Source organism: Halictus rubicundus, chromosome 8 (genome assembly GCF_050948215.1).
Source record: "Halictus rubicundus isolate RS-2024b chromosome 8, iyHalRubi1_principal, whole genome shotgun sequence".
Taxonomy (NCBI): Eukaryota; Metazoa; Arthropoda; class Insecta; order Hymenoptera; family Halictidae; genus Halictus; species Halictus rubicundus.
The window spans coordinates 11,612,343-11,631,427 of NC_135156.1; the positions used below are offsets into that span (position 1 = coordinate 11,612,343).

The 19,085-nt window shown below is 39.3% G+C and overlaps 1 protein-coding gene across 12 annotated transcripts in view; it reads left to right on the plus strand.

The window, feature by feature from the left end:
- The window catches only part of Dh31-r (Diuretic hormone 31 Receptor), a 147,042-nt gene that overhangs the window by 31,585 nt on the left and 96,372 nt on the right, over positions 1-19,085 (plus strand). For 6 of the 12 annotated variants that reach the window (XM_076791488.1, XM_076791491.1, XM_076791489.1 and 3 more), the window contains 2 exons: positions 17,630-17,703; positions 18,782-18,899. In XM_076791488.1, coding sequence (XP_076647603.1) covers positions 18,782-18,899 — 118 coding nt within the window. In that variant the 5' untranslated portion in view covers positions 17,630-17,703. Of the gene's footprint in view, positions 1-9,877; positions 9,974-17,629; positions 17,704-17,901; positions 18,223-18,781; positions 18,900-19,085 lie in introns of those variants that run through there. The other 6 variants (XM_076791486.1, XM_076791485.1, XM_076791487.1 and 3 more) reach the window with 3 other exon arrangements.

Sequence of the window (19,085 nt, forward strand, 5' to 3'; positions counted from 1 at the left end):
GACGATGTTGCATCCCACCATGGTACCAACTTGGTACTAGCAAGATAGAAACTCTGTAAGTAAAAGGTCTTAGCGAAGAGAGGGAAATCTTTATCAATTAGTATTTTTATTGTCCGACGAGGATCCTAGAAAAGTGATAAATTGGACGCAAACAGGACTTGAATTCACGGTTCTCTAATTTTCAACGAGTCAGCCACGCTTTTCCCCGCCCTCAACGCTTTTTAAGGACTCTCACTTTTCGCAAATACACAGTGAAGTATGCTAAACGAACATAACTGACTTTACAACCAGCCTCGTGTTATGCCTGAGCTACAAATTTTTATGAAGATTCAATTTTAGTAGCCGGGGACCGCGACACTGCGGCGAAATGGAATTTTATTTCGTATGTTAATACCCTCGGTAGCTTAAACATCGCTTGAAACTATGCAATTCTGCGAAAGTTTCTCCCTTATACATATTTTTCAAGATCCTCGTAATCCTACAGACGAGGAATATTTTAACTACATTACGTGCGACACGTTCTAGCACGTTTTTCCTGCGTTGTCCACTGAAAAACGGACATGTAACTTTATTTGCATAAAATAATGTTTTATAAAGTAATGGTGAAGATTTTACGATGAAGCAGAAAGAAGAATCAAATAAAAATTCACTGTACAGCAGAACCTCGTTTATACGAACCAATTGTTCATAAACCCAGATGAAAAAGTTATAAAAAGCAATCTTTAACATTTTCACCACAATTCCGACGAATTACAATTTTTTCAAAATTTCTGTTCCACGTCGCGTAGAAAACTAAAAGTTTTAACTTCTCCAAACAAAAAATGGTAGTCGTATGGTGCGATCTTAAAGAAGTAACCGTACTTTTAAAAGTGTCCGAATGTTATTGCGTGAGTGACTGTATATGCAAACTCTATTATCCGAACGGCCTTGTACCCCTTTGAGTTTCGATAACCGATTCGATAGCTTACTCATGAATGGAATATTTTTACATATATTTCAGCAAGATCAAATGGTAAATAAGAGTGGTTCATCTTCGCGAGTTCAATTTTTTTTCTCGTACCACTTCAACGCGTGTACCGAGGAGTGTAGGGAGTACCTGTTGAATATTCGAGCAGATGATTAACTTAAGAATAGAGATGTATCGGGACGGGGCAATTGTTATTGAATTATTGTTCGCGCGAATGAGTAATGCCAGTTGCCGCGGAGAGAATCATCTCGCCTCTGGGAAATACCGGTACGTGTGTTTTCACTTCATTGCGCTGGGCCAACCATTTTCGCGGCATTTCCTCTATTTCAAATGGCGCGTAATCTAATATTAGCATCTGTAGCTTACGTTGCGGAAGCATTGTTAACGAGGCTCGCGAGATAACATTGCTCCTGTCAGCACATCGCGAATTTCCTGCATCGTGTCAAAAAAATTTCGATTTCTTTCGTTTCTTCGTTATTAACACTAGGTTTACGGGACCCGTCAAAATGACGGGTTCTAATATTTTTAATTTACGATTATTGAGATTGTGAAGATCCATGTACGTGGAATTACTCAACAAACTTATTCCCTTAGGTATATATTATTTAAAAAATGGCTGAAAACTTGGATAGACACATTCTTCTTATTTTTATAAAGTAATGTAAAATACTCACTTTTAATGCTCCGTAAACCTAGTGTTAATAATTTTTTCTTATTCGAAATAAGCCGGACGGAGCTACACGATCTTAGTCAGTTCGCCTATCCCCTCCACTGGGGGCGTACCTCGAGCTGTCTCGGACCCGAGGACTTAGGTCAAAACTTTATTTCCAAAATTGGAAATTGTTGTAGGGAGCGAAGTTAATATCGATTTGATAGACTTTTGAGAACCCACGTGCCGGAATTGCCACGCCGCCGGCGACCCTCAACCGGGGCCATAATAAAGTCGCCATTATCGACGATAGGAACTGACGGTCGTGACCCGCTATATACTGGCAACGACGGATAAACGAAATTGGTCGTCAATAACGTTTTATTAATATCGCCACTCGCGTTTACGTATCGCCGGGGATGATCGGGATCGGCCGCAACGAATAACTGCGACCCCATAGTCATTTATGGAAACGGCAATGGCAACGACTGGTGAAAATCCGACGAACGTATATATACGCGCCATCGATTTCTTTCGCGTGCTTTATTGCCGCGGAAATAAAGCGTTTTATAACCTTGGCGAAACACCGTTTACGGACGTATCTGGACTCGATTAGGGGTGACGAAACGAGCAGCGAAGGGTAAAAGCGACGAAGCGCGATGAAAGTCAATTTTTGCACGTGTCGTTCGTGATAAAAATATAATAGTATATATAATATAGAAGAGAAAATATTTCAGCAGTTTGCAGCTCGAAACTCGTGGAAAATTCGAAACGATACCGCGCCCATGCAATTTATTCATGCCCGAAGGGAGGAAAAATTTCGAACCTGTTGGAGATTCGTGAAAACCGGGAACGATTTGGAACGGTACAAAACCAAACTTACAATCGATTAACGTTTGAAGGAAGAAAAATGTTGAAAATTCAGATTTATCGTTCAGCTAGTAGACAATCGTTTTAAATATACGAATTTATAGAACTATCTGAAGTTTAATGGACATTTTTTATCGAAAGTACGTTAAAGAAATTGTGTAGGAGTTCCTTCCGGAAATTTGAAACGTTCTCGAAGGAGACTACATGAGAACCACGGATCGCATGTGACAGAAAATCGACGTTTCCTTCCCACTAACCCAATAATAGAACAATAAAAACCTTCTCATTGATTTTTATTAGATTGTTGCACACGACGTGACCGATTTCACGATTGGTCGGTACACGGAATTTGTTGAAGCACATTTTATCAAATAAAGCTAGCTCGAAGCTTATTATACCATCACGCACCGTTTGTGAAAGGTCATATCATTCGAAGACATTCCATATTAGTATGATGCTATTACATCGTTTCAGAAGTCCACAGCAAATGTGGATCATGATCAGATAATGGGTTTTAGACATTTATGGCAAAGACGAACAGATGAAACACAAAATGTGAGCACGTTAGAAGATTCTAGTGTTTACATTATCTTCGATTTCTTAAAATTTTTTATTTCCGCTGAACTTCACTTTCTGGGACCAAAAATTTTCAACTTTCTTTTTCTATAATCTTGTAGAGGAATTCATTGGTAAAAAAGTTAAAAATTTTTGGTCCCAGAAGGTGAAGTTTAACAGTCTATTTCTGACGGAATGCGAAATGTGAATCGAGCCGGTTGAAGGAAAAATCTGAAAAATATTGTGAAGAATATTTTTACATCAAAAATATTTATGTCTAATTAACAGTAAAGGTAGTGCGAGTATGAACGTACCGAAGTTAATAGTAACTGGAATTGCCTAATGATCGTGCTCTAAACAAGCGGTGTTTCGCGCAGCAATCAACATTACACATTTGAAACATGGTACATTTCACGGGGAAATCGGAACGTTTAAATTAGTCAACGATATTAAATGTCCCGCGTAGCTCGTGTGCGACGGTACATGCGAAACTAAACATTACCAAGATGAACGATTCTATGGCAAATGGATAGGACGTGTAGAGCCGACTGTTCGGCTACCAGCAGAGCAATTGCGTCCGGAGAGCCACTCCGCTGTGTATACAAATCATTCAAAATTTATGATCCATGGAACACTCAGCGAGTACTTATAATTTGTTGTACGTTCTGAAATCCCCATTTCTCGTAACATATTAGGGGGACTCATAAGTAATCACTTATCTTGAAATCTAAAACAAACTTTCTAGTAAATTCAAGTTTTTATTTCTTCATTTATTATATAATCTCCATTATTATCAAGGACAGTTTGCCATGTCCGTGGGCGAAACTCTCGATAGAGGAACTTGGAAAAAATCGTTGGATTTTATATGTTCATAGATTCGCATTCATCCTCTTGCTGCCGGGAACAGAAGTAGCTACATTTCCGCTGCGAATTCTCGTGAAAGGAAACTTTCTTGGGTTCCAGGTAGTTCCGAACTTGTACGTGTCTACTCGTAAGCCATCGTCTTCGCACCGTTCCTCTTCTTCTCGCGGCTCGCACGCATTTCCGCGAGAAATCTGACGAGAGTTTATCCTTGAACTTTGCTCCAATAACCGATTGCCCCGATTCGTACGTTGCCGAAGCATACTGTGAAATTATCGGGAAAGTTGGATGCGACCCCGGAAGTCCGCGTCCCTTGTTTTTCACAAGGAAATCTGCCACTTCGTTGGCTCATAAAATTTTACACGCGCACCGAAGAGGACGCCATTACGCGGCGACACCATAACTCGGGAGATGGGCAAATTTGTAAAACAACGGGAAGCACGTTGGATGCGGAAAAATGGAACAGATAAATTGAAAGATAGGTCCTCTCATGGTTGCCAATGCACTGCAATTTGTATGCATTCGTGCGAAGAATGCACAACAGAGTACACAGGTAACTCTTGAAGCTTAAGTGGACCTTCAAAATGTACTTTAAAAATGTTAAACACATTGATATGGGTACATTTAAATTGATATTTAATTTTTGCTATCATCTTTTCGAATTTTTATGTAGACTGACCTTTTTTTAGTTATTTTTCCTTCCTCACCCGCGTGTGTAAATGTCAACCAGAACGTTTCACGAATTCTCATGAAATTACTTTTTTAATGTTCACATTCGAACGAGTTGAATTGAGTCGAAAGTGTTTCTTAACAGTTTTGCGAAAAATGTATTTTCCAAACGTGTCCCATATACAACCAAGTTGGAGATTGTCTTGCGGAAACTTCCGTCAAAGAATCTGCTGTTTCTCTTTCGCGCGGAAAGGTGTTTGCCTAGGAAAATTGATTCCGTCATGGGAAATGACGAGGTTTGGAATCTGCTTTCCGTTTCCACGACGTCCCCGGCCAATTTGCGAAACAGTGCTGTCAGGATTATTTATATTCGCAACGAAATCGCAGCTTTCGCAGTCGGCGACGTTCGATTTCGAAAATTGCGTGTCGTTGCAATACGAATCTCGGATATCCGATCGTGCGTGGCAGGGTTCGCGATATGTGACGTCAACAGAGCCGCGTCATAGTTGTTAGAGCACGCTCGATCGCCCTCCGCGGTTTTTAGAGGCGACATTTCGTATCGCAAAACCAGCAATTTATCATTTAAAGGATAATCGCCTCGGGAAAATCGTGATAAAAAAGAATCGCAGCGAAAGGGACGCGTTCCCATAAACTCTCGTATACATTAATCGACTCTTGATGATAATATAAAGGTTCTTGAAGGCGGGTCTGCTCCGCGGCTACGTTGTGAGAATGATTAAATTTTTATAGGAACGCGCTGGATTTTCTTTCGCGCCAATTTCCGAGTTTAAGGATCGAATTTGGCACTTTCGGCGCTTCTACGTGATCGTCATCGCTAACTTGAATCGCACCTCGCCGCCGTAAAGGATGCTCGATGATTACCGGAAGTTTTTCGTGGGAAAGTTGCCGCGCTGGCAAAAAATACGTGGGAAGTTCAGCGACGGAACTTTCAATTTCTGTTTGACGTTAACGGGGATGCCGCCGCGTGGTGCGAATTTCCCGCGGAAAAGGAAACGCCGTGCGGAAAATCCTCTATATTGAAATAACCCAGTTCCGCGGATCCATACTGCGAATTGCCAGCTCCGACTTCTTATTACTTCAGTTATCAGAAATGCTTTATGGTTCGCAGACGGTTCTACGGTTTTCTGATTGAAACGACACCAAACGCGATACAATTAGGATCGTGTTTGTCTGTTTAAATTACGACACAGTACAATAAATTATCCGAACTAATGTAGTAGCGCTAGATTAACATTTCTACCTACAATGATTCGTTTTAAATTGAACTGTTTACGAGTAAAACATGTTCGGTTCGGATAGTCGAGGTTCTGTTAAATTGTGAATTAAACAAGTAATTCCGACCCGAACTGTATCATGCTTGGACTCGTTTTAATCGGGAAAATGTCGCGAATGTGTGGGTAAAGATTCCAGAAAAAAAGAGAGAAGACTAATTAAAAACAATAAAGTTTTACCATCGAATTACGTTACGGTTCTCGGCGATCAACCTCCTGGGGCGCTGAAAGGCAACGGTCCCGGGATAAGGGGAATATATTTTTCGCAGATATCGCGCTCATCCCTTTCACATACATCGGGACATTACTGTATAGGCAATTCCGTATTGAAAATGGCCCAGTTGCTTCGCAGAAAAGAGTCAGAGTAATCCTTGACCTACATACAGATCAACACAGGAACAAAAGAGTTCAAGCCGATCGGAACAGATGAAAAATCGGAGCTGAAAAGTCCAGTGGCGTCGATGGGGGTGGGAAAAGAGAAACAGCCGAAAGGCATTCACCGGAGCGAGGAACACGAAAGGCTATGGTGGTATAGCTAGCAAATATCTCGGATGCTTCCTGTTGGATGGAGGTGGCACGGAATGATGGAAGTTTATCCTGCCCCGGCGGTAATGGAATTTCTCCGCGCGGAGTTATTCATAATACTTTTATTAAGACGTAATTGGAAAAAATCGTAAGACTGTCCCGCACGTCCTCCTTGGCCAAGCTGAAATTCGACGTCCACAATTTAGAGCCTGTATTTATCACTCAAAGGAATCGTTCAACTTCCAATTTCAACTCGAATCATTTTAAGACGCTCTTTGATTTCCTGAAAGACGCTCTTTGATTTTCGCAAGAGACTTTCTTATCGGCCGGAGATATTCTTTAATTAGCTCGCTGTTGATCGTTAAATAATGATGACGTTACAACGGGGTCCCGAGTTCTTTCTTTCGGTACGCAGATGAAGATGAAGTTTTGCATAAACTGCAACTGTAACTGAAGTTGAAAAGAAGTCTCGAATGCAACAAGAACAGGAGAGTATTTTCTAAAAAGAAATACAGCATTGAAATGATTTATTTTGCTTGGACTAACGTGAATCGTTGGCGCAGTGAATCATGAATTGCGAAATGCATTTTCTTAAAAATGTTTATATCTCAGAGACGGTTGACCTTTCGACCTATGTTTACCAAAGCTATTTTACAACGTGTTCACAGTAGAAAAACAATTGCGGCGAGTAATTTTTATATAATATTTTGTCATTTTAACTTTATGAAACTGCATTTATGCAATTGCATCGCAGGATTTCCAGGAGAACGTAAAATAGCGCACAGCATCCTTCATTATTTAAACGTCCCCACACGAGAAGCCTGCTCGAAAGATTTTTGTTCAACAAAAGATTAATAAGCCGCGGCGACGACACGCGAAACGTCAAAAGCACGAATCTTTCTTCCTCAACTTGCTGCCATTCACAGTTTTAAACAAATGAAGCGCCGCGTCGCGAGATGGAAACGCTAAGAGATCGTTAAGCCCCGACCAAAGATTCCTTCATCGCGGCGGCAATCTCGAGATTAATTTTCCGATCCATGAACCGCGAGAGAGAATACTCGAATCTTTCGCGAAGCAGGCAAAAAATCGGAGCATTCGTTTTTGCAATAATCCATCACCGGGCGGTGGGAGGGGGGATCGATGATGTAACATCGGTCTATCGACGTGTCGTGGGACCCAGCCTCGATAGATTTTTCACCCCCCCCCCCCCCGATTCTTCGTCGCTCGCTCCCGGTTTATCGCCTTTCGTGAAAGCTTTTTCCAAAGTTCGGTAATGATCTGCTGCGAACGATGTCCGAGGACTTGATATTTTTTTTTTAATCCCCCTCTGATATCCCGACGTTCGTTATCACGTTGTGGCATTGTTCGCGTGTAAACTGCGCTTTCGATCGCGCTGTCCGCCGACAAAGCGAAATAAACTGCTCATGATAATGCAACGAGGTCGACCAACTTTCTTGAAAGTAATTCCCGTAAGTTACCGATACACCCTGCGTCTCCCTGCACACGGCAGCGGTTTTGCGTAGATCATTTCGACACTACCAACACTTCAAACACTGATTCTTCAAACACCGGATATCCCGGATCATCCGATTCTTCTAACATCGGATTCAGCTATTTTTCTTCTGTAAAAGAATTCATTTAAAGAAATGCTTTAGAAAGTTTTCTTTCGAAGAAATGCTCTAAGGAAAATACTGGCATACTTTCAACAATATTTGCATAACCTTCTGGGTACTGCAATAACATTATGACAGTTTCAAATATCAGCGGTAGCGTGTGAAAAACGATTTTAATATTCGCAGAATCCTCTGCGGTAGTTTTACACGATTCTTCAAACACCGGATAGCCCGGATCATCCGATTCTTCTAACATCGGATTCAGCTATTTTTCTTCTGTAAAAGAATTCATTTAAAGAAATGCTTTAGAAAGTTTTCTTTCGAAGAAATGCTCTAAGGAAAATACTGGCATACTTTCAACAATATTTGCATAACCTTCTGGGTACTGCAATAACATTATGACAGTTTCAAATATCAGCGGTAGCGTGTGAAAAACGATGTTAATATTCGCAGAATCCTCTGCGGTAGTTTTGCCTGAAAATTGCAATCCCACAATTCAGCGGTTTATCTTTGGATTCAAAAGAGTGTAGAGTTCTTTGATCTATCTCTACTTTCGACATCGTGAAAATTGAACATTCTACATTGGGGATCGTCTCTCCTGCACGTCCAAGATCTTGTGGAATTTCTTTACGAACCACGGGAAAGCTTTGTAACGAACGCTTTGCGCGCGAGTTGTTTTAATTAAAAATGCTGAGTCGGGTTTCGGTGCAGTGATTTCAGAAAAAATCGCGACGCCGAGGTGATGTTTAGTTGTTGCAAAAAATTATGGAGATTCTTCTGACGTAAACGAAAACGTCGCAGCGCCGTGGACTACAGGTTTAATTATCGTCTGCAATCAATTCACTCTCGAGCCTTGAATGTGTATATCCACCAAGAATATACTAATCGTGAATATCAATTCATTCCATACATTGCGATAAAAGTCGCATCGAATACCATGAAATATACTTTTGCATTATTTATAAGAAAGTGAGTATCAGTCACCTTAATTGCTGGTACTTTTAGTATTGACCATAAGTCTTGCTGGAACTTGTGATTTTTGTGTTCTCTTAAAAACAAAAAATGGACGAAACTTCTCTAAATTTATTTCAAATTAAACTTGAACATTCCTTTTACTCTTATTGACCCTGAATCAGTGATGGGCACGGTAGGGGCCCCTCAAACGCCTGCTTCTCCCACCACTAAAATTTCTCCTTCTGGCAGAGAGAGAGAGAGGGGGAAACTTTTTCCCCTCAAGTCGTGCTCCCTCCCCTCATCTGGCGACACGGCAGTGGCGCTATAGTGGGGGACGGCCTCGTCTCAATTCAGACAATTGCTCTAAACGAAACAGTCTTAAAATTAACGCGTTAATCTTAAATGGAGTACAAATCTCTGCACGCGTAAGAAGCAAGATAACGTTGGAAAATCAATTCTCTACACCGTGTAAAAGCTCTAATTAGTATGGCGTTTGCTATGCTTCGTGTAAAACTTCAGCAAGGAAAGTGTAGCTAGTTGCCAAGGTAACGAACCTCTCTCAAGAAGATAACGTTGCCAGAGATTCCCATGAGACACCATTAATTCTAATCATTCGGTGAGCCGTTTGGTACAGTCACGTTTGATCCGAAATGGATCTTGCTCGATAGGGTCAATGGCGGATTCGCGTTAATCTCCAACGGGAATCTCCGTCCCCATAAACGAAAGGAGCTTCATCTCGCGACTTTCTTCGTCGAGGTTCTTTGATCCTTGCGACGGTGCACACTTCGCGGAGGGTTGTTTGTCATGCAAATCACTGGCGCGTAAATGATATTCAGTTACTGTGGCGGTGGGATCTTCGTGCGAGCGCGTGCTGTTACCATCAATATTAATAAACCACGGCTACGACAGCCGAGACCGGCATATAAAACAACCAGCGCACTCCTGAATCCTTCTCTGTGTGCTATTCACGGGGATCTTGTCGAGAGCCAGCAACAATCGTGGAGCCAACAGTCTGCAAGTAATAATCGAATTAGAGAGTTGTTCCATTCACCGACATTTTTCCTCGTTCGACGGTTTTTATCGATCGTTTCTAAGTTTTGCGCGCAATTAAGCTGATTGATCACCGGCTGGTATCTTGGGTCAAGGTCGTTCAGAGAGGAAGAAGCAGTTGCGATAAACAACGCGACTACTTTCATTATAATGTTTACATCAAAGCATACTAACCCTTCGCACTCTATCGTTTTAAAGTGTTCTATTTAGAATGCACTTCGACAGACGGTCCCTTGACTGGGACTAATTTTAAACAATTTCTTTTAACAGTTATATCGACAATAACTAAACGCACGTTCATACTGCTCATTTAGGTAAAAAAATTAGAATATACTTAAACTGGCCATGAAAGGGTTTGTTTCATAATTTGTAACCGACAGAGCATGTTGAAGCGTGTTGAAAATGTGTTAACACGAATAGCAGCGCAACAAGAATACACTTGATGCAGACGTATAGTGACAACCGCATGGTTGTTCTCCTCAGAAGTTTGCCCCCTGTCGTGGAAACACAAAGACACCTGTCCGAAACTTCTCCGCCCATCAATCCAGCCTCTCTTTATTCGGCGTAATTGCATTAATTATCAAAACAGACCGCGCGTCGCGGCCACGCGTCGAGGCAGACTCGGTGGATTACTTAATTGGACGACAAGCAGAACGGGTAACTAGAATTTACGCGGCCCGGTGTTGTTGTAGCTCACCGACGCAAACAATATAATTTAATACACGCCGCGTTATTATGTTACTTCGTGTCAGGTGAGAACTTCCGGCGCACAAGTATTTTTCATTTAAACGTCTCTGTGAAACTATTTCGTTGTAACTTACAGGTATGGAGACAGTAATTTTTATAAAATTTTCTATTTGAGTAAATACTCTGTGGAAGTCTACATTGTGCGGAAATTTACTATTTTTCTATAAAATTCACTATTTGGAAAGATTAGAAAAGTCAACGTGGCCAAGAAATGAGAAACAATGAATTAGAATGTTAATAATTCGCACTATGTGATGCATCCATTAATCATCCTGTTATATTGTTTTCTGATTTGCAAAAATTCTGCGACGTAGTTGACCACGCTCGCTAAAGTACACATTTGTTAATATTCCAAGGACGATTGTCTTTCAGTAAAGACGTTTTAACGAAAATGTCAGTGAGCAAACTGTATTAATGAACGGTTCATTTAATTCAGAATTTACCGTCGTTTTGTTTCATCGCAGTAACGGTCAAAGAAAATTGTGCAACGGAGAATTGTCAAGACAACAGTCAACACTCTTTGCAATTAAAAACATCGTGGAGATATATTTCTATTAGGCTATGGCGGAAACGATGTTGTTTCACGTTGCGTCTCCATTGCAATCTATTTTTCATGTCCCTCGTCGGTGTCAATACCGTTAAAAGCAATCGTCCAACAATAAGAAGGAGATGATGCTCTTATATACAGGGTGTCTCGACAAAACTAACAAAATCGTTCCGAGGATAATTTTGAAAAAGTACAGAAAAATATATACTGAATAATGATAAGTAATTTTTCAAATTTTTGAAGAAGAAAAGAATAGTGCTCTAAAAAGAATTATTGGCAAATATTGTCTATTTTGTTAAGTCATGATTTACACTAGTCCCAATTAATAGGACATTTTTGATTTCTGTGAAATTGTAGATCCAGACTTAAAGAATAATTCTGCAGATTTATAATTTCTGCATAATTTTCCAATAAGGAAGCACACTTAAAATCTTAGATTAGTCACAAATAGCATTCCTGAATATTTTTAATGTCTGCATAATTTTAGATCCACTATTCAATCCTTTTGCGAACTGGACCAGACGAAACAGAAAATAGTTTTGTTCTACCACTTGCGAGAAAATTGAACTGCAAATTGACTATCGAACAAGTCTATCTCGGACTTGATTAAATAACGTATCATTTGCTGTTCCTAGTAGCGAGTGCCGCGGAACCGCTTTATTAGCTGTTTTCATTCATAACAAACTGTTATGGGCAAAATTCTTGCGCAGCATTATCAATATTTACTAAAACAAGCACAAGCAGAAATAATCAGTAATGCTCGTATATGTGAACTAACAGTGACACTCCTCGACTAGCTAGTTTGTTTTCGCAGCACTTCTGGAGTCAAAGCAAACAGTTTTCGAACATCAACAGCGCGTTCTTTCGATCTTTATTTGTGATCCTAATTTCTTATCAAAGCTACATTTATGGATTACTCTGGAAGTTTGCAAGTTCATCTATAGATTATTTTCTGACTATCAGAACGAATAAATTATCCGTTATTTTGCGAGTTAATTTACAGGTAATTTTCGAACAACTAGAATAAAGGAAAATAAGAAAAATAAATCCATCAATTTTTCTCCTTTATGTAATTGTAATAATCCAAGCAATGATTTTTGGGGTTGCAAAACGGGAGACCTGGCTCGCGGAAATCTATTTAAATGAGACAAATTAAATTGTGTAATTTCTATTTTTCATTCTTTTCCATGAGTTGCTTGGTTATATTGTTAACTACAGGTCACCGCGTAGAAATCACGGTATCGGAAACACAGGAAGGAGAACTGCGACGCTTTGCAAATCGAAAAAATCTCTGTGTTTGTACAAGCGTCGGAAAATTGCAACAGGTTATACGTGACATCTGTTGCTCCTAGGGTTCGATCGTTTGATCTCGGAAATACTGGAACTGGCGTTGCGATCGATAGCCGGACGTTTGATTTCACTGAGAAAAAGATAACTCGATGTTTGCATCGAATTGGAAAACTGAACCTCGACGCGATTGCCGTCAATGTTTACCAGAGAATTGTTGCTTAACCCTCGGACTCCTGCGAGTTCTAGGACTATGTCATTTCTGACCCACGCCGTGGTCACCACAGTTTTCTTTCGATATAAGGCGATGGCTCGGGACCGGTTTTCGTCGTATTTCGGATGAAGAAGAATGTTTTTATTTCTTATTTCAACATAAAGGCCGTCATCTTATATACAATTTTACATATTGACGGTCGCTCGGGCTTATCTCCGCCGTGACGGGTCACGAATGACCCCGGCATAGCATACGAGAGGGGGTTAACACGGAAACAATCGAATCCGAAAAATTTCACTTCAGCAAAAATTCTTTATCATCGTGTTTCTCAAAAAATATTAAAAACTACAAAAAACATCCGTAGCTTGAAACCGTTGCATGCGAATAACATTCTCGATCTAGTGGCGCAAAATTCCGAGTAGTGGAAGCTTCCGTAAATAATTGCAATAATCTAAGGTGCATTTTTATAGTCGTTCAACCCTGCGAGGTATCGAGAAACTAGTTGGGCACCAATCCGCGTAATGAAATTTCGCAACAACGCGTCCGATAATTCAGTTCACGGTCCACAAGCAAATTCTTTTCGTTCCGGCAACGAATTCCACTCTTTTCCGTGGGACTAGCAGAATTGCGTTCGCCACTCCTCGTCTGCGGGATAAAGGAGTGGGCGTAGAACACCTTTATAGAATAACATTCGTTTTATGGGGAATAATAACCAGCCCCGGTTTGCTTGATGGAACGACGAGCTCTGTCCCGAGGAATACTTTATTGTGTAACTATAATGTCGGAACGAAGCGGAGGAAAAGAGAAATGGCGGCTTCTTCTCGCAACAAATCGTCCTGAAGACACTCGGAATTCTTATTTAAATGTAGCGCAACATGCACGCGCGAGATTTAATTTTTTCCTCTTCAGCGTCTCCCCGAGAGAATTAAAATGAAAATGAAATTATAAATATGATTACGTTCTTTGCGAGCTTCGCGTCGCCGTGGCACGATGCAAATGAACGTCTAAATGTTTTCGTTATTTATGCACGCGCGTAAAAACTGTTTAAGAAAAAGCAAGCCGGTGGAAGTGGAATAATAATCTTGTTGATTAAAATAAAGTGACAGGCAAACATGGTCTGCGTTTAATAAAATGATTGCTGCTCATTTTTCTAGATGATTGTACCCGTGACTAGCGGTGACAAGCGGAGTATGGATATTTATGCGAGAGGAAAAGATAATGGGAATATTAATAGAGATTATATTTACGACTAGGATAAGGGATCCAGTTACTGTGAGATACCAATTACTGGGCCTACATTAATTATACTTATTTTTAAAGTGTAATGAAGATTAAAAAAAATGTAATATCTCTTTTTTAATATTCATTACACTTTAAAAATGAGTATAATTAATATAGACACAGTAATTGGTACACGTACAGTAATTGGGTTCCTTGCCCTAGGAATTTTTCTAGTTGAGGAAATAAATGTTTTCATCGAATTTATCATCCGTTTCGTTCGAGTTTCAGTTTGCACGCCTCGCAGAATAATTAATTAATGGTGCAGATCATCGATTCGCAATTTGGTCTCCCGACTTTAATTACCGAACGTATAAAAGATCGAGCGAAACCGGATTTTTGGCTTATGTAATTCAGCGCACAGACACGAACGTACAATAATTAGCATATCGTGTTCCTGTCGAAGGATTTGAGCGATTCGGCAGGTGGCTGTTGCCGGTAGCCGATGTCCGCGGCAACAAGCACCCGGTGACGTATATATACGTCGTGTATAAACCGTCCGATGTGGTACAGTTACACTTGGGACAGAGAATCGGATGCAACGGTGCTGCGGCGAATTCCGCGTACGCACACGTCGCGCAGCGCCGTATGTAAATGACGTATGTGTGACAAGTCAATGGCGGTATCGATATCGTATTTCTGCTGGATGGAGCCTCTGGAATCGATGCTGTCATTCGAACGTAAAAACTTCGACGAGATTGTTTTGCTAAATAGAACTACTTCAATTTCGGACGCAGAGTTGTTTAAATTTAAGTGGACGTACACTTTTGAACGCCACGAAAATAAAGAAATTCAACAATTTGTTGATTTGTATAAAATCATGTTTATTTAAAAAATTATTATATACGTCTTGTTTAAATAGTATTCGCAGAAAAATAGAGCTGAATATTTCGAACTATAAAGACGTGGCAGCCATTTCTGCAGAACATCGTTTCTAGTAGAAAATTCATACGAAATGCTTTTCAGTGGAAAATCCTTGCCATTAGTCAGACAAACACTCGCTAAATAATTAAACCCAAACAGCAGCGTTCAAGCAAAATTGTTATTGGAAATTGAGTTAACAACAATGTCTCCTCATTTTGCTTTTCAATGCACGTATGAAGTATCCTAGCATCATCGAACAAATTGGACGATACATTTAAATTTGATGAACCACAATCTATTGAAGTAAATGTTGCGTTTAAAGTTTTTTTGGTTCGGATCAATATAATTATCGAAATTCGATTGAAGTTATGGTTAAATCTAATTAGCGAGACAATATTATTGTTAAATATAATTGGCAAAATTTGGCCGGGATTATTATAGAACGCAATCAGCAAACTTCAGTAATATTCAGATTGAATTGGTATCAATAGACAACGGATTTGATGCATTTATGACAAAAATTGTGTAGGTGAAACTTAAAACAGTAAAAAAATTAAAAAATTCAATTTTAACTCCATTTATAATTAAATTTGTACATTGCCTCTCGCTACGTTCATCAATTGAAATACAAGCTCACAGTATTGTTTATTTGTTTTAAAAATAAATTGGCATTTATCAATTGCTGTATACAGGGTGAACCAATACAAGCTATTACCCCAAAATACTTCCCAAGCTACACAAATGAAAAACAAAAACACCTGTTTCTTGCAAATGATCTGTAAACATTTTATTCTGTATAAAATCAGAGGTCTACTTATCAGCAAATTAAACATTTTAGTGCAGATTTAGAGAAACTACAATTAAATAGAGTTTTAGTTCGCGTTGATTAAGAACTTGTCTGGGAAGAAAATAAAGTAATATAGTACTAAATTCCGTGATATTTAGTCTTACGAATGTTGAAGATTTTACAAGCTACAACTGCACGAAGACCTGCAGTCTAGTTATCTGAAAAGTTTAAACATGTTGCTGGAAATTCGGTTAGGAGTGTTTCCTCGGGTCACCCTGTGCATAGTCGGCGTTCGCAACTAGTTCCATCGAGATATCAATTCCCGTCGCTCACGTCGGTGCACCAGGAGCTAGAAATTTCACAATTATTCGTCACGGGATCTGCGATTCCACTTATCCGGCGATTTGCCGGCATCTAATCGCGCGTCCAATTTGTACGTGTCGGCGATTTCAATCCATCGAGCTTGCCACGACCGTCTGCAACACGTGTATCTACTGAAACTTCTGAACAGAGCTGAGAAACGTTAGGCTATCCGTCGTTCACGAAAGAAATATATTTCCCATTCCATTTCTGTTTGCAGATAGTAATCCAGAGACATTTAAATTCCCATCGAAGATCCGCTGCTCGATAATTGAACATTGGAATCGGAAATTTGTGCTCCTTAACACTAGGTTTACGTCAAAATGACGGGTTCTAATATTTTTAATTTACAATAACAAATTTATTTCTTTGGGTATATGTTATTTAAAAGAATGGCTAAAAATTTGGGCACCGCATGTTTTTGTTATTTTTATAAAGTAATGTAAAATAGTCACTTTTAGTGCTCCGTAAGCCTGATGTTAAATAGGAAATGTTGTTCAGTCAAAATCCTTGCCGCTGGATCACACACAATAAACGCCAACTGATCGATTAGTATCTAAAATTTTTATTTCTTCTAACTATCCGCGTACGCGTTCTCAATACTGTCGTGTTGACTGAACCTATTGGTGCAACACCCTCAGTACAATAGTCACATATGGAGCACATATGGCGTGCAAGTGTGACAATAATTCCGGAGAAGGTCTCAAGGTAAAACGCGAAGCTTGTGCAATTTTCTACAGAGTCTCACAACGAGTGTCACGTTCGGAACTTCCTATAATTTATATTATATTAATTTTAAAGCTAATACGTCGTTTAAATCCGTCGATTGAAAATCACGTATTATAGTTGATTTTGAATTTCAAGAAATTTTAGGACGAAAAAGCAAATAAATTTTCACGTCGATGACCTATACTTTTATAGTTTGTATGAATATTTGTAGTGTGTTTATGAGCTGCATTCTGAGATCCAGGCAATGGATATGAGAATCGCAACCAGAGAGGACTAAATTAGTCTATTACCGGGTAACGGTATTAGGTGATTATATTGTTAGAAGAAATTAGCTGGAATTGAATTTAAGTGAGCATCGATGGCGCAGTATATTTACAGGGAAATACGCGAAACCGATTGATTACTGGACATACGACGATAAATTAATTAACCTTTCACGAGTTTCGCTTGATTAGATACCAATCTAGTTGTTCGGCTACTATTTCCAGGTGTTGATTACTGAACGCGGTTTTATACTGCAACAACACATTACCGAATTAACAAGGAAAATTAACTCTGCTTAACCTCACGTTCACTGAATATCTGATTTTCTGTATGTTACACAAAATTAGAGATCGGTTTTGGAGACTATAGTATAGAGATGAACGTTTACTTTTTCAACTACGAACTTTTGTCAACAATTTCACCAAAATATAATTTTCGAACAAAAGATTTGGACGTTTATGTAATTACTTTTTTTATTTTAACGATACTAATAATTTGTTCGGAGACGTTTCCGATTTTTTTATTTCTCCTCTGTTTTTATTTTCAGTTCTTTGCGCGCGCCTTAGGTTCGCGGAACATTTAAGTGACCTGTCCATAAGCCGAGGGATTATATATGTGACGGTAATTTATTGATACTACTATATGCGTCATGTTTCCCCATACTTTGTATCACAGAAAACTACATCATACTACCACGTTTTTCAATATTCGATATTTCTCTGTCAATATCGCTCGCTCGAAGGTAATAATACAACCAATAAAGAGAGCGATGTACATCGACACGGAAAGTCGGAAATATAACAATTATGTTTATCCACGTTAAACATAATCGAGACTCGTCGAGGGACATATTCGACTCGTCGATATATTTCCGTTTCTGCTGTTATCAATGTTTGATCTCCTGCGTATGCATACGCTCTGTAAAAAACTAGAACCTCTGACATCTGTGCTGACAGTCATCGCTACAACTCATTCATCAAAACATTTCAATCATCTCTTGCCATTTGTAATGTTTAACGGAGCCGCCGCTGCTGTGAAAAAAACAGCAGATCATTTGTCACTAATTGTCATTTTCACAATTATCCGCTTTCGTTTTTTCGCATTCCTTTTTTTTTTGTGGTCTTCCTACTGCGCAAATCGGTACGTAACAAAAACATATTCTTAGTTTTATTATTGCTGCGAGTGAAAAGTTCGTTCTATTTCGTGTTATGAGATAATGATTTATTTACTTCATTCCTGTTTTTTCTTGAGTCAGACAATTTTTTGTCTTACATAAAAATCCGCAATGAAACTCTTAATTCGTACCGTAAATTGTACACAAACTTCTTCTGAATAGGTATGCCAGGTTGTAAAATAAATAAGTGTAACATGCACAGCCGTGATTAACTAATCACTGGTAGTCTTCTTTATAAGGATGTTCTATAGTAATAGATAAAGAAGTGGCTGATTGATCGAAAGAAATATTCAATACAATCGAATTTATTTACGTTAGGATTCAACAAATTTTTGCAACGTTAAAATTTGTTTCTTTTTTTATTTGCCTATGTTGGAATTGTCTTCAAGCAGAACGAACTTTTCGTTCAACTCAATAAAGAAGCAGGGAATTTTAACCGGTTTAAAGATCGATCATAAGATTTTTAATTTAATAAGCAATTGATGGAAAATTTAAGAAACTTCATCGACAATTTCGTTCCCATAGATGCCGTCGAATACGACAGTAGGCAGCACCCTTCTTGACGAGGACTTTCGTCGAATAGTGCTTGACAGGGAGCAGGAATGCCTGGACTTGCAGATGAAGAACTCAACTGCTCTACCAGGTAGGATTTTCACCCTCTATACTAATTTAAAGTACAAAATCAACGAACATCAGTCACATTTCAACGCGTCGTTTGCTAACAAATAATTCTGCCGATTTTATGCATTTATTAAAAAGAATCGAACGGCGTTGTTACATTATTCCGGACTTATTAAAATTCTGAGAAGAGAAAACTCATTTTCACAAC